The sequence below is a fragment of the Chenopodium album genome, chromosome 12, assembly GCF_948465745.1.
Source record: "Chenopodium album chromosome 12, dcCheAlbu1.1, whole genome shotgun sequence".
Lineage (NCBI taxonomy): Eukaryota > Viridiplantae > Streptophyta > Magnoliopsida > Caryophyllales > Amaranthaceae > Chenopodium > Chenopodium album.
The window spans coordinates 13,878,013-13,893,961 of NC_137845.1; the positions used below are offsets into that span (position 1 = coordinate 13,878,013).

Consider the following 15,949-nt stretch of genomic DNA (forward strand, 5'->3'; position numbering starts at 1 on the left):
AGATAAATCAAATAAGACATCACTTGATTATTTTATTTATTTATTTTTTTTTGAAAGAATGATTATGATTTTCTTAAGAATTAAGATAATGTGTATAAAGTTATACTCACTCTATTTTAGAATAATCAACACATTTGACTTTTTTCACCATTTATTTGTTAACTTTGACTATATATTGTTAAATACTACTTTCTCCATCCCCAAAACTTCGACCCTTTTAGCCTAATTTTAGTCCCAAAATGATAAATCCATTTGTATTAAAATACCCACCAATTTACAACAATATTTGTGGAAAATTAGCTTCCCCATATAAAATTTTGTTTTTTAATTTATTTTTAATATATTATCTCTCTACTTTTTTACAAACCCCATGTAAATTTATCTTTTCAATATGTTTTAATTTCTTTTTATTTAAGTTTCTTAATAACCGCGAAATCAACCCAAAAGGATTGAAATTTTGGAAATGGAAAGAGTAATATTAATATAAAATTTAATGATGCAATTATTTTTATAACTTTCATTAATACTTAATTAAATAAAAATAAGGTCAAATTGGTACCACAACTCGTATAAATTTTTTTTTGGATCAACGGAGTAAATAGGAACATCATTTTGAAACGGAGGAAGTAGTACCTTTAAAAACAAAAAGATGTAACGACTAACGAGTATAAAAACAAAACCAAAACCCAACTGTATTACTGTGCACACTACGGAGCACTCTTCTTCAACAAACCTCCCTCTCTCCTTCTCTTTAAAAACCCTCTCTAAACCTCACTTTCTCTCTCCTCATCCATTTTCCACAACAATGGCGTTTTCTCTCTCCTCCTCTTCTTCTTCTTCTTCTTCAACCCTCTTCCTCACTCTCACCCTCTTCTCTCTCCTCCTCCTCTCCCACCAACAACAGCAACAACTCCCACCACTCAACTCAGCTGAGCAAGAATCCGTCTACCTCGCTCTCGAATCAATCAACCCAGAAATTCAATGGCGAACTCTCTACCCAGACGACCTCTGTCTCTCCGCCCCACACGGCGTCGTTTGCGGCTATCTCCCCAACCCCAACGACACCGTTTTCACTCCCCACATTGTCGAGCTCAATTTCGGGTATGTTCTAGATTCTTCTGATAATCCTCCTTGTTCTTCCAACTCTTCTTTCCCGCTTTCTCTCTCCTCTTTCTCTCACCTCCGTAAACTCTTCTTCTACCGTTGTTTTACGGGTTCCCCTGTTTTGATCCCTTCTCTTAAAACGGTGTCGTCTGAGCTTGAGGAGCTCGTTTTCATGGAGAATCCCGCGCTTTTTGGGTCACTCAGTGGTATTTTTGGTAATTTTACTTCGTTGAGGAGGTTTATTTTGACTGGTAGTAACGTCTCTGGTGGGGTACCTGATGAAATTACGAAATTACCCTCGATTGAGCAACTTACTATTTCTGGAAATGGGAATTTGGGAATGATGGAAAAGGGAATGATTCCAAATGATTTGGGATTTTTGGAGAAATTAAGGGTGCTTGATTTGAGCAGAAATGGGTTATCGGGTACAATCCCAAATTCTTTGGGTAACCTCAAATTATTGCTTAAACTTGATTTGAGTTGCAATAATTTTGTGGGTAAAATTCCAGAAGATTTGGAGAATTTGCAAAACCTTGAATTTCTTGATTTAGGGTTTAACAAATTTGGGAACTTTGGGATTCCTTTGTTTTTGGGTAACATGCCCAGATTAAGGGAAGTTTACTTGAGTGGGAATCCACTGGGAGGGGCAATTCCGGAGATATGGAAAAATCTCGGGGATATTTTAGGAATTGGACTTTCCGGGGTCGGTCTCATTGGTAATATACCTTCTTCTATGGGGGTATTTTTGACAAATTTGAGCTACATTGGGCTAGACAATAACAAACTGGAAGGAACAATACCAAAAGAATTGGGGTTGTTGGAACATGTAAATGAGATGAATTTGCAAAATAACCAATTAAGTGGTGGAATTCCCTTTTCTGCCCCTTTTGTTGCTAGAATTGGTGGGAAGCTTAAACTTGAGGGTAATTCTGGAATTTGCTTGGATAAGAGTATGAAATGGTCTGTTGACCAAGTTAAGGGTAGTTTGAGAAATTTGAAAATTTGCAGTCCTACAACTGAAAATCCCAATGCTGCCCTTTTCGTCGATGGCTATGGCGGTGTCTCTCTCCGTCGCAATTGGTATTTGGTCGTCATATTAGGGGTATTTTGGTCATTTTATATTGTGGGATGTTAGTGTACGTGACTGACACTTTACTATGTTAGTGCACACCAAATTTTTGTGAAGAGGGGAAGACTTAGGTCATCTTCTGTTTTAGGCTAACCTTGGGTAGAAATGAAAATGTAAATTTTCAGATTTGCATTTTGCTGTAATTAAAGGGCTAACTAAGCTGCAAATCTTTGTAATTATCGAATTTTGCAATATTATTAAAGTACTTTTACTATATTTATCATGTGTTTGGAAATCATTTCCTACAATTAAATTTCTAATTATTCCAAACGTGATAATAAATTATCGAAAGGTGCTTCATTTTCATGTAGGGGTGCTAACACTTTGGATGGGTTATGACTTATGTGAGCTACATAGCCATATGTACAAATTAAGACTACTAGCCGCTAATTATGGTGTAATTATCGACCACTTATATAATCATAAAAGTTTGGAAAATTCTCAATGATAGCTCTCTATTTTTGCTTATTTTCAATGGTAGCCCATTTTTATTACGATTATCATTGGTAGCCATATACTTTTATAAATTTTCAACCGTAGCCTTATTAAGCCTAAATCCGTTAAATAGCCGTTAAGTTTTATATCTCTATTTAACCATTTTCTTTCCCATTCCCTTATCTTTGATGGCTGCGAGCCGCCTGCCACCACACACTAACCCCAGAACCCTCCACCACAACAAACCACCCCCTCTCCATCCCCTCCACTGCAACCTCCCTCGGAATCGGCCATTGCCAACTCTAAACCCCACTCAAAATGCCTCCACCCACAAAAACCACAACCCACCAAAACCTTACCCACGAAAAATCCCCCCACGAAACCAGCTGGCCACCCACCAAAACCCCACCCAAGAAACCCCCAACCCACGACAACACCATCCGCCAAAACCCCACCCACGAAAAACACTCCATTTCCCACGAAACCAATCACCCATCAAAACCCCACCCAAGAATCGGTTATTTCTAGTGCTAGAATTAGGGTGTGGTTTTGATGTTAAATTATCCAATAATGGTGCTAAACCGCTAATCCATGAGGAGGAGAGAGAATCAAGAACCCAAATTTTTTATTGAAGAGGAAAGACGGGAATGAAAATGAAGGGGGATTGCTGTGGGTACTAACTACAAGCACCATCTTTTTTTTTTTTTTTTGATAAAGTAAATCTTAGTTTCTTAGTTATGTTAGATTTAACGGAATTTTAACGAAAAAATATCATTAAGGTTACGGTTGAGAATTTATAAAAGTATATGGCTACCAAAGATAATCGAAATAAAACTTGGCTACCATTGAAAATAAGCAAAAACAGAGGACTACCATTTAGATTTCCCTAAAAGTTTTTACATGTCTTAATAATTTACAAGTACGTATCCATATGTCCGAAATTAGTTACTCATATTAGTACGACTCTACGAGTAGTACTCCATTAACGGTACAAAACTTTTCAATGGGAGGAAATGGGAAATTACATGTTGACGATCTTGTTTATGCTTGAGCAATTGAAAAAGAAAGGAGATGTAGCATGAATTTCAATTGTCATGAAAATCAGATAACAGCACTTTAGTTTGCCTACGAAGGTATTTAGCCGTAAGAGTAGGTCTGCTCTAGGCTGGATTATGTCGATTAAAGTTTTAAGGCTAGACTAAAGTCCAAAGTTATAAATGTTGGGGGCAAACAGCAAAATGTGTGTGTTCTTTTCTGCCCACTTTTTCTTTTTGTTGGGAGTGTCGTGTTTCTGTGGATAGAGATGGCTTTTATTACTACTGTCAAAACACCAATTTTTTATTTTTATTTTGAAAGAAGAGTGATATACAAATGATTCAGAAAAAAGATTTTACCAAAAATCTACCCTAATATAAAGGTTAAAAGAACAAAAGAAGTTTTCACAAATTTGCATTAACCAACTTGTTTTGTCTGAAATTAGGCTTATTTTCACTATTTCTAAACATGAAAATGTATCAACTTACCTTTATTTAAACTTATATTATCTCTGTTTTTGCTGAGTCTTACTGAGTTACTATAGCTACCCAAACCAAGGAAAAGTAAAAGTGAAGATCATATATGTGAGCACTTTTGTATAAAAGAGGAGAGTGATAAGTAAAAGATTTATTATATAAAACTGGACTTCACAAAGTGAGGTTGTGGATGATAAAAAATGAATAAAAAAGTTGTTATAAAAGGAATAAAGTAAAAGTGAGAAGAACTTCACAAATTTTTATATGTAGTCGGTCATACCGTGTGTTCGAGATCACTCGAGTTACTCGGTCAGAGGTTACTTGAGGAGTTAATCTGTCAGGGGTTACTCGTTCAGGAGTAACTCGAGTAATTCCGATCACACGGTGTAGCCAGCCACATAGAAAAATCCCGAAAAACTTAGAAAAATGCAAGACTTAGAAAAACAAAGGTAGTGCTTGTACGCTATTTTGTGTAATAGTTAACTGAAATAAATCAAAATAAGATAATCTAAGGTGAAATGTTTATGAACATAATCTTTTAAGCCCTATTTTAGAGTTTCTACTTTCCTTGAGCTATCTATTGTAGATTCGTCAACGGCTACAGCATGCCCCTTACAAGTTCTACCACCTCCAAAGAAGACAAGTTGTTTGACATCTCTAAACCAGAGTCAGACGGACTTAATTGTCAATCATAGTTGTGGAGTATTAGAAGTTTAATTAGTCAATTCAAATTGGCACAAATTAAGCTCAATTTGAAACTGGATTTCAAAAAGTAAATTCAGCTAGGAACGTAAAGCAGTATATTACACAAAACACTATATACAATACAATATTACTGGTCCACTGAATACAATTTTTGTTGTTAAATATTAACGAACTCAAATCAGAAAGATGGCTCAGGAAAACAACTGCTTGGTCATTAAACTGCATATGAATTATACAAATGACAACTGATGAGAAGAAAATCAGCTCGCTAAGCTTCCTCCCTCACTGTAAGGTATATCCGTAGCACATCAGAGTAAGTACTAGTAAGCATCAATTTGCAAATAACCAATGAAGGCTTGCCCTGAAAGATTCATGTACCCCTAAGAGCAGCCAGTCTCTCCTCTAGATCATCAATGCCGGACCTGAAGAAAGAGAGAAGGAAAATGCCACACAATTGATAGATATAGTTAATCAATGTAATGTTCCACAAGAAGTTAAATGAGATATAAGAACAGGTCACACAGAACTGGCACCAAAATACCCCAAATAATAGTGAATCCCTAGCTAGAAACTAAAACCATACATTGCTATATAAAATGATGAGAGGGTGATGACTGACAAGAACTAAATATTCAATTGCTTGAAATTCACGGGTAATGAAAAGATACCCAGAGACAAATATAAGGACATAAGGTCTTTTTCTTCCTGGTCATTTCAACAAGTCACTATATGTATCAAATATGCATGTCCTACATTAAAACCCTTTTTTCCAGTAATCTACCACAACATAAATAGTTCAGCCAGCAAATAAAGCAAGCCATAGTTTAGGATCAATTGCTTCCATGTAAATGAAGATACCAGATTCTTGAACACGGAAGGAATGTTCACGTAGAGCAAAGTCAGCCAGGACATCTATGACATCTATGACTCATCAGCTACATTAAAAACTAAAAAGCTCAGAGACATGAGCATAAATACATATAAGAGAAACTCAAGGGCCAACTTTCAGATGACCAACAATGATGCTACTAAAAATTTAGGCACATAGGCTTACAATCGTCAACATTGCCATCTCATCACCTCAATAATAAAACACTTTAGCTCAATTTCTAAAGTAAAGTTCACCAAAGAGAACAGCAGTAAAAGGGAAAGGAAAGCCTGTGAGCAAAGTTGGTATAGCCAATGATCATGGTAGGCCTGTAGCAAGTGGTGATTGTAAAAAGAGCCTAAGCGAAAGTGATGAAAATCTTAAGCTAGATGCAGCAAATTATCAAGATGGTCAAGGCTAAAGAGCGGTCACAAAATCATTGGAATTGTCCATATATCAATAGCAATCAAGGAAACTTAGAATGGCAGTATCAAGTAATATAACAGCATTTGCTTTATACAAGGAGCTAAAAGTTTGTTTGATGCACTACCTAAAGCAAATTTTTAACAAGGAAAAACACCACTGCTATATTGCTACAACAGACGGAATTTTTTCTCAAGATATTGTCAAGTCTAAACATAACATGCAGGAATTGTTTTTAAGGGAGGGGAAAAAATGATGTTTTGTATTGCCGAAATGAGGATACAATTATAAGGATATTATTACCCTCAATACAGTAATTTTGTTTCCCAGCTCCCCCTCCCCTACAAAGTAATTTTTCCCCCTTAAACAAATTACCCTCTTATCCTATTTTTTCCCCAATATATCTCACCCCTCTCCAACCTTACTCTTCTCCACCCACCACCACTACCACTACCTCTGCTTTTGTCTTCCTCTTATTCCATTTATCTCTTGTTCACTCAGTTCTTGATGATCTTGCCTCTGCCGTGATTTATGTGGGTTAAATTTTAAGCCTAAGGTGGCTGAAATTGACCGGAGATGATAAAAATTCTCCATTGCCAATTTTAACCACCATGGATTTGGATTAAGCCCAAAGTGGTGATGAATGCATCTCTGTCTTATTTACTCTTTCCTTTTGGACAACTTTGTGCATTACCATCGCCAAACTTAAGGGGAAAAAAAAAATCTTTATTTGATCCTCCCAGTGAAAGTTACCCTATCAAATTTTGCCACTTTATTTTACGGAAAGCAAGCATGCCCTAAATAAGAAAGATCAATAAAACAAGTGTACGCATTTTGAATGATTGAAAGGAACACATTGCTCTCCATGTTGAAAATATTTATCCAGGTACAGTTATAGTTGAACACAATTGACAGAATGTCAGTATATCTAAAAGTTTCGTCATGTAAAACCATAATAAATGCATGAAATGAAGTCAAGGCAACTCGAGAAATCTAACTGTTGCCCCAAAAGTATGAGTCGAAGAGGAATAAAACCAGACGAAAGGCCAAAAGATGAGTGAATATTTTGTGAGAATATAATGTACCATAATTTATATACATAAAAAAATAGTTGCATTAGGTTGGTGTCCTAGGGTGCAAGAAAAAGTAGGAAGTATATCATGGAGGGATGAAATGAGAGAATTTGATTTTAGTACAAGAGTAAGCCTCTAGAGAAAATGGTACATAGTACCAGCCAACCATGGGAGCACACACTTCTATGTCCCACAGTCCCACCAATTTGCCAAAAGAAGACCATATCTTCCCATCCTCTACAACTACTACGACTCTACGAGACAAGTAGGTTTGACTACTCTACATTACAATACACATGATGCTATTCCATCACCATTTTTGGCTTGTTTGTATGGTAGCTAGTTATAAAAAAGCAAAAATGAAATGAATATTAGTGTAATTTGACAAGCAAAATAACCCCCTAATATCCACATATTTGCAATCTCATCCCAAACTTGTGTTTTTCTTCATAAATATCCCTTACTATCTAAACCACACCCAAATGGTAATGGATGTTAATGAAATTTTGTGAAGTAAAAGTATAATTTGGGGGTGAACTAGCATTACTATGGGAATGAGCATTAATTTTCTTACAAATTTGTACAAATAATCCATTTTCTTTACCACTATTAACAATTACTTAACAAATGGGTAGTTCTAACTTCTGAAAATTTTCATGTTTTTAATCTCCCCTTCTGATATCATTATCATTTGCTGCCATTATCCACCATCTTACCACATCCATCATACAATCCGTATATGTTGTTTAGCCACGCCTCAACACATGAAACAAACACCCCTAGGTCCTCAACTCTTCAGCGAGCCAAAAAATTACACTTTGTACCAATTTTTTCTAAAGTAAATAAGGAATCTATATAAGTAATGTAAGGAAACCCTAGTTTATCATCATGATAAGCAAAGATCGTTTATCTAGTGGCATTTTGGTAAATAAATCAACAAAAAATCCAAGTTATGGCCCACATTTAATAAAAAGTTGTTGATTTATTTAAAAAAATGCCACTAAATAAACATTTTTTTTTGTTTATCATGATGATAAACTTGTATTTTCCCGTAATGTATTAAGCAGGCAAAAGATTCCATATTTCCATCTGAGTGGAAATTGGCAATGCTGATTGTTACATGAAAACCAGTAAAGGGGAAGATCAAGAGTCTCATAGATAGATTTTTGAAAAACTGAAAGAAAGACACAAGGCTAAAGTAGGATAATACTTCTTAGCAAGGTAGCAATGGCAGTATATCAAAGCAGAGAAAGAGTGACAGGCAAGTTTTGTTTATGCTGCCAGATTTAGCTTGGGTTGTGTGCCGAAAGTTGGGATACATGACTGAAATTAAATTCAACAATCTGATGAAAAAATAAAGAAGTAACCTATGCAGTTCTTGTAAGGGTGATTGAAAAAGTAAACTAAGTGCAAGTATCTGATCTCAGCTCTATGTGAGGCTAATAGTTAGCAGAAGCTACCCAACTACTAAAATGACTTGTTGAAAACAAAGCGAGAAAAGGAAGCATATTACATCAATCTAATGAAAGTATAGTGGCAATGTGTGAATTTGATGAACCAAGAGCTCATGGTTGATTTTCACCTTTTCAAGTTATGTGAAACATGAACAAGACAAAACTTGTGTTAGAATGTCCCCAGGGACAACAAATTCTTTTCTAAAGATATTAATTTAAATCCTTTCACTTTTAAGTTCTAAGTGGTTTTCAATGTGTTCAGGCCATTAGTTAAATCTTGATGAGTGCTCTGGACCATTGCTTGCTATTGTTTCAAAGTCTATAGGGGAGGAGGGGCCAGGGTTGTGTGTGTCAACATTAGGTTACACAAAAGTACCATCTAAAGTTGGTTGGGTAAAAACCCAATATGGAAGTTGTTAGGGTATAAATAATGGATCTCGATCAAAGAGTTGAGCCTGCTAGGCTTGAGGGGAGAATTTTATAGATATAGCAAGTTCAACAAGGTTAGTGGGGTGACTGTTGTCAGAATACACATGATAGGTTACAAATTCTTTTGCAGAAGAGGTCAAAGAACATAGCAAGTGAAACAAGAAACTGAAGCAAAAGCATTACGAGTACAATCACGGTGCCACAACTGAGACCATGGCCCATGTCCATGAGTGGAGAAAGGAAGAGGTGGTTATGCAGGTTTTGCTTGCGGAGTAAATTAGTTTCCTTAGCTTGGTTGTTTTAGGATTTACGTTCCTATTTCATTATTAGGAAGATAATATTTAGTATCCTAATATCCTTCTAATATTCTAAACGTAGGATAAATTTTAGAATACTGTTTACTTAGAAGAGTAAGAATATAACTTCTATTTAAAGAGGTTTTGAGGTTATTGGATATTTGGATGTATAATAAAACAGTGAGAGAACTTGTAAACACTCTTAGGATACAAGATATAGTCTTGAAAGAGGGGCTGTAATGTTTGGGATAGGTTTTGGGGTCATTGGATGTTTGGGATGGGTGTCAAACACTCAAAACACACATAAGAATCTGGAGTAGAGTTCTTGAGATACGAATGGTTGTAAAATACGGGGTATTGAGAGGGGGTTACTAATATTCGTTGAAGGATTAGTGACATTGTGTAATGGACTAGATAATCTGCTAACTTAACTCACACAAATAACAGGAAAATAGAGCGGAAAAGATTGAATCTTTGAGTGAACTATATAATCTGATTTTAGTAAATTGATTGAATATGAAGAAATAATAAAGATGGAAGCTTGAATATTGATTGATAGGTTAATAGCTTTATGATATTACTCTCACAATAGCTTGAGGCTATCACTCTCACAATCACTTGAGGCTATCACTCTCAGAAAAACTTGAGGCTATCACTCTCTAACAATGGTTTATGCCATGACTCTCTAAGATTTCCCTTCAATACAAATTTCTGCCTATCCTTCTCAATATCTATCTTCCAATATATATTTACATGCCAGTGTTTGAAAAAGCGCGCCTAGGCGCTAAGGCGCAAGGCGTTAGAGGTCATGCGCCTTTTATGGTCTAGGCAAGACGACTTCGAAGAGGCGCGCCTAGGCGCAGCTTAAGGCGCACCCCTGAGGCGCACAAAGAGATTTTTTCAGAATTTTTTTATTGCTTATTATATGCGCCTCACTTCAATGAGGCGCACCGAGGCGCGCCTTAGGCGCAAGGTACTCCGAAACGCCTTGGTACGCCTTGAGCCTTTTTACACATAGTTACATGCTCCATCCCTAGGATGATTCTAGAATAAGTTTTTGTCTCATGTGCACACATGACATCTTTGGTTCATTGCCTATTTTCCCTCATTATGTACTACATTTGATGACTACTAACATACTAAATTACCTGTAATAACCTCCCCTAAGTCAGTTCATTACATAGTTGATTTTTCCCTACTAGCCATGGATGGTTTACCACGTAAGATAGCATTTTTCATTTTTATCTTTTGCACCTTTGTTTTGTTCATGTTATCTTGTTTAATTATTGTATTTTGCTTCTGTTAAGCCTAAAAAGTTTAGATTGAAATCAAATTCAAAATCGGGATGCAAAACATATTAAATAATGGGTTATTTAGATACCATGGATGAATCATTGAACCAATTGAAAAATAGAGAAAATTATAAAAGACTAAATATTTTTTCAACTATTATTATTCTATTAGTGCTATTGTGCTAACTAATACAGAAAACTATTAAGACTACTGCTATTAATTTTCCTACAACTGTGTACTATGATGATGAACATTAACTTTAAATCTCATCAGGGTAAGTGGGGAACATGTTAGCCTAACCTAGCTTCCAAAAAAATTTAAAGCATAAGCTCAGCTGGGAACAGGGCCATCAAGTCATCAACCCTAAACCATTTTTTTTTTAAATAAGCATTTTTGAAGCACATTAATAAATAAAAATTAGCCCTGTTGCAATTTTGTCTTCATTTGTTGTTAGGATACAAGGAGAATCTAGCTGAATGTGCGAAAAACCCTACATATTAGAGGATCACATGAGAGTGTTTCTGATACCCACATAATCAAGCAAATAAGCAATCTACCAATCAAATAAGGTAGCTAGAGATTCAGTATAAGGCCAGCCTAGAACTACCTACTCCGGTATAAGATACATGCCATGTACAAACCCTTTGCGGTAGTTACATACTTCGTATATAGTTCAAAGTAGCTAATGCTACCAGCTATTGATCTTCTGCTATGCTGGAATCACAAAATAAATAATGCAAGTGCCCGATACAAATGAATTTTGATATAAAAGGGGGACAGAGAGGTTTACTTACGTGCTGACTTCCTCAGTTTTCTTTCCAGCAATTTTCCCCTTTGGAGCTGCTGACAACTGCAATAAAATCAAGGGAGATAACCATCAATATTGTTTCAACATAGCTTGAGAAGTTCAAAAAAAATTGGACCAATACCAACCTGTGAAGCAACATCAACTCCAATTTCATCAAGCACCTGAACAGTGATGAACACATTATTAAATTAATGCATAAATGAGAAGATGAGGCACTTTTAAGTCTGTTTCATCCATATATCACTAACTTGCATGAAAATCAACAAATTCAGTGTTCCCATGATAGTAGAATGCAGATTATTTGAAGCATTTTCTACAATGAATTCTAAATTTTGAAGTTTAAACTCATGTTCCCTTAATACAGCAACTAACATAAACCAAAAAATGAACAAAACATCTACCATACATATCATGTTATACAGTGTTTTCAAGATGATGGACGAGGATACTTGAGAAGGTTAAACCATAAACTATAAGCAATCTAATACACTGTAATAATTATTTATTTGGCACAAGATCAAAATGAGTTAAAAGAACAAAGCACACTCCCAGTTGTCAGATGATGATATAAACCTGATTTGTTAACTCGTCTGTTTCCTCTTCAGCCTCATCATTGTCTAAAGCATCGTCAATTGCATCAGACATCATTTCAGTCTGCAAAGAAGATTGAAAATCAAGGTCAATACTTCCCTGTCAAAAAAAGGATGCATACCTCACAGAGGAATGCGGCAGCATTGGTAAAACTTACTGTCATGTCCATCTGGGCGGATTGTTTCTGAAAATCTTGCAATATTTTCATTTGTTTTGCAGGTGCCATTTGCTGACAAAATAGAAAACCATTAATCAATTCTGATGTAAGTGCTCTTTTTTTTGGGGGGGGGGGGTGACACAATAATTAATTATCAGTAATATTTATAAGAATTTAAACAGATATATCCAATTGAACATGAAAATATGTCCACTGTATGTCAAATTGTAAATGGTGTGTGTTCAAACCTTATTCATTGCTGACATTGCTTTGGTGGCACCCTTCAAGCCAGTAGCAACAGAGGATTGGGCATGCATGGCCTGTAGAGGGGCAATACAATGTCAAGGTCAGAGATTTGCATTAACGGAAATTTTAATTACCGACTCTCAGACAACAGAAGGGAGTTCGAAGGTGCACCTGTGTGTGTGTCGCTATACCCCTCATTTGTGCTCGACTGCCTTGCAGATTAGCAATTTGTTTTCTAAGTCTAACCAGCTGACGGGCAAGAATCTTAGTTGCAGCCTGCAGATTAGATACTTTTAAGTAAAGTTATCAATTTTAAGGCCAAAAATTGGAGCACGGAGATGGATGTATTCCAAGATAAGTGTTAACAACCAGAATACACACACTTCCGACATTCCCATATACAATAACCATTGAGAGATTTTTTCCTTCCATTTTAAAGTGTTATTTTTTTTTTGGATGGGGGGTGTAGTATGCCCTACCTCATTGCCTGTTTTTGCAGTTTTTTTAATTTCAGCTACCAGCCTCTTTTCCTGTCATCATAGCATATTACATCAGACATATATACTCAAGCAGTCGAGCCTAATCAAAAAAGTTAGAACCAATAACACAATTGACATACTTCCACTTGTAGTGCAGAAATTTCCTTTTCGATGCCTGAAATAAAGGCAAGTACACCGCACAAATCAGCATAGATTATTACATGACAACGCCAGCACAATATATTGGGTGATCAAACCTAACAATTGAATTATAATCATTAGCTGTTTAACCCAATAGCTTAATTAAACAAATCAAGTATCAAAATCGCGCAAATAATAATAATTCTAGTATTAAAATTTCAAAATCTGTAATAATTAAGAAGTTTTGTCCAATGAAACCCCCTAATTTAACAATTACCCACTTATGAAGACTTCCCTAGGTAAAGTGATGAACTTCAAATGAAGTTTAAGTACTACAATTGAAAGTCCAAACTTAAAACTCATAACTTCATAAGAAATATACTACTTATGAGAACTAATGTATTCCCATTTCACATACAATAATACATTAAACTGAAGTATGATTACTATAATAATTAATAATCACTTGATAATTTACTAGTAAAAATTAAACTCCAAAGTAGTACATAACATCAATTAATCAACAATTCAAGAAAATCAATTGAGTAAAATTAAAAATCAAACAATACCTCGAGTAGCATTTGCCATTTCTCGCTTACTTTCCCGAAGTGCCTCTGTGATTAAAGATCATGACAACTTCATAAACTTAGTAAAATTAAAATAATTGATCAAATATCAAATTTAGCTTAATTAAATAAAAACCCAGAATTTGCAGTAATTCAAGCTTTAGAAAAGTGAGAAAATCAATCAAAATATGGAAAAATTAGGGCAAAAAAAAAGTACCTTTGGCAGTAGGTTTCTTCTTAAAGATGTTCATGGTGGGTGAAATCTGTAAAATTGGGAATTTTTGAAATTTGAATCCCTTTTAAGGTGATTGGGGAGGAGAGAGAAAGAGAGGAAATCGAACCGTTGGAAGACTTTTTATGAGTTTGGGAAGAAGAGGTTTTTTACTGGGTACTTTACACGCTCTTCTCTCTAGTTTTCTTCCTATCAAGGATTGTTGCTCCCTCGGTCGTTTTTCTCTTTCCGGTTTCCTTTTTTTAATGATTAGTTTCGATTATGAGTACTTGCTCCGGATATAATCGGAACTAAACTCCGGTGAATCGGGTGGGACAAACACAACGAGTACTTGCTCCGATTTTTAAAGTGCTAATTCTTCGTGTTTAAATGAGTGAATTTTTTTGACTTTTTACACTATTTATCTAATAAAATTTGATTAATGTTTGTAATTTATACATATTAATATACTTGATATATTTCTATTTAATTAATGCGTTCAAGTTACACACGCATGTACATGTTAAGGAAAGGAGAGAGAATAAGATGAATGATAAAGCAAGTAGGATGGACTAGTAAATGCAAAGTATTAAATTTTGCAACCATAGCAATGCTAGAAGAGCGGTACTATTCAATGTTATTCTGGTGACTCTTGCTATGCACATACTGTCTATTTATCTGTGCCCTTCTACAGTGGCACAAAAGTTAAAGTCGGCCATGCTAAGGTTCTGGTGGAGTTCCAAACATGGATGCAAACCAATATACTAGAGGAAGAAAGAGTTGTTGTTCACCCTCAAGCATGCAGGGGGTCTCGGATTGCGTAATCTAACCTCTCTCAACATAGTTTTGGTGGCTAGGTAAGCATGGAGACTTCACTTAAAACCGAACTCGCTGGCTAGCAGAATGTTCCAAGTAAAATATGGAGCTTCTTCGGTGACTCTTGGCTATGCAGGTGGCAAACTAAAAGCTGGATTGTCCTGGCAGCCAAAAGCATGGTAAGAAGTATTAGTACCTTGAAGGCTAGCATCAGAAGAACTTTAGGCAATGGCTCTTCAATAAGCATTGATAAGGACATTTGGGTAGGAACAAAACCTATCTCTTTCAAACAGGAAATCCCCAACACAGTTGCTCTACCTACTAAGGTTGGAGAACTGTGGAATGAATGACAGGACTTGGAATGTTCCTTTAATCAGAAGCTTATTCAATTTTGATACAGCTCGGAATATTCTATCTATGCCCATTCCTATAGAAAATAAGGAAGATGGGTATGAATGGATGCACATCCAATCTACTTCTTATTCTGTGAAAACTGGATACTAGATGCATGAGAGAACAGAGGAGCTAAATAAAGATTTAGAAGACTTCTGGAAGACACTATGGAAATCCAAACTCCTTCCGAAGTGGAAACTGTTTATATGGAAGACTGTTCATAATGCAATTCCGACATCAGACAACCTGAAAAAGAGAGGCATTATTGTGGACCAGCTGTGTAACCTATGCAGTCATGCAGAAGAAACTCAGCAACATCTTTTCAAGGAATGTGCATTCTCTGCTAGAATATGGGCAGCTAGTTTATTGGGCTTAATTTCTAACCAATGCCAAGATCATTGCCTATAATCGTGGGTGGTCTATCTCATTACCACTCTAGCAAAGCAAAATGGACAATCAGGGACAACTATGGTGGAGTTTGTCATATGGTTTTGGTCAATCTGGATACATAGAAATCATATCAGGTTCAAGGGAGCTTGCCCAAATCCAGATGCACTAATCCAAGAAAAGCAGAAAGAAAAAGAAGAACAAAGGGGAGCATTGATGAGGCAAAAGACCTGCATTTGGAGAAGAAGACACTTGATTTCCACCTCAATTCTTCATATTCAGGTTGATGCAGCATGGAAGAGAATGAACAATGCATCTGAAAGGATAAGGGCAGCTGTTGGATGACAAGCAAATCAACCTATCCATTGTTAAAGTGCAGGTGTGATACTAAGGGGAAATAGGTCGTTTACTACCTCCTCCTAGTCAAATTATAT

General features: G+C 35.8%; 2 protein-coding genes across 2 annotated transcripts; one reads left to right on the forward strand and one right to left on the reverse strand.

Moving 5' to 3' along the window:
- The first annotated feature begins 805 nt into the window (after positions 1 to 805).
- Positions 806 to 2,326, forward strand: LOC145570924 (uncharacterized). Its single transcript, XM_081630043.1, has 2 exons — positions 806 to 2,184; positions 2,269 to 2,326. Exons 1-2 carry the CDS (start codon positions 806 to 808, stop codon positions 2,324 to 2,326), a joined length of 1,437 nt encoding a protein of 478 aa, XP_081486169.1.
- Positions 2,327 to 4,910: 2,584 nt separating this feature from the next.
- Positions 4,911 to 14,148, reverse strand: LOC145572070 (vacuolar protein sorting-associated protein 2 homolog 3-like). Its single transcript, XM_081631088.1, has 11 exons — positions 13,926 to 14,148; positions 13,712 to 13,756; positions 13,142 to 13,176; positions 13,002 to 13,052; positions 12,694 to 12,798; positions 12,525 to 12,596; positions 12,277 to 12,348; positions 12,102 to 12,182; positions 11,654 to 11,689; positions 11,515 to 11,570; positions 4,911 to 5,306 (listed from the first exon to the last, which is right to left on the reverse strand). The coding sequence occupies exons 1-11, from the start codon at positions 13,957 to 13,959 to the stop codon at positions 5,255 to 5,257; spliced, it is 639 nt and encodes a 212-aa protein (XP_081487214.1). The 5' UTR covers positions 13,960 to 14,148; the 3' UTR covers positions 4,911 to 5,254.
- Between the last annotated feature and the right edge of the window lie 1,801 nt (positions 14,149 to 15,949).

Excerpts from the sequence above, each read along its gene's own strand:
- LOC145570924 (XM_081630043.1), top strand. The coding sequence starts at position 806 with ATGGCGTTTTCTCTCTCCTCCTCTTCTTCTTCTTCTTCTTCAACCCTC. Across the intron at positions 2,185-2,268 it reads GTCTCTCTCCGTCGCAATTG|TGCACACCAAATTTTTGTGA; the intron begins GTATTTGGTCGT and ends TTACTATGTTAG.
- LOC145572070 (XM_081631088.1), bottom strand. The coding sequence starts at position 13,959 with ATGAACATCTTTAAGAAGAAACCTACTGCCAAAG. Across the intron at positions 13,177-13,711 it reads AATGGCAAATGCTACTCGAG|GCATCGAAAAGGAAATTTCT; the intron begins GTATTGTTTGAT and ends CCTTTATTTCAG. Across the intron at positions 12,597-12,693 it reads GTATAGCGACACACACACAG|GCCATGCATGCCCAATCCTC; the intron begins GTGCACCTTCGA and ends GCCCCTCTACAG.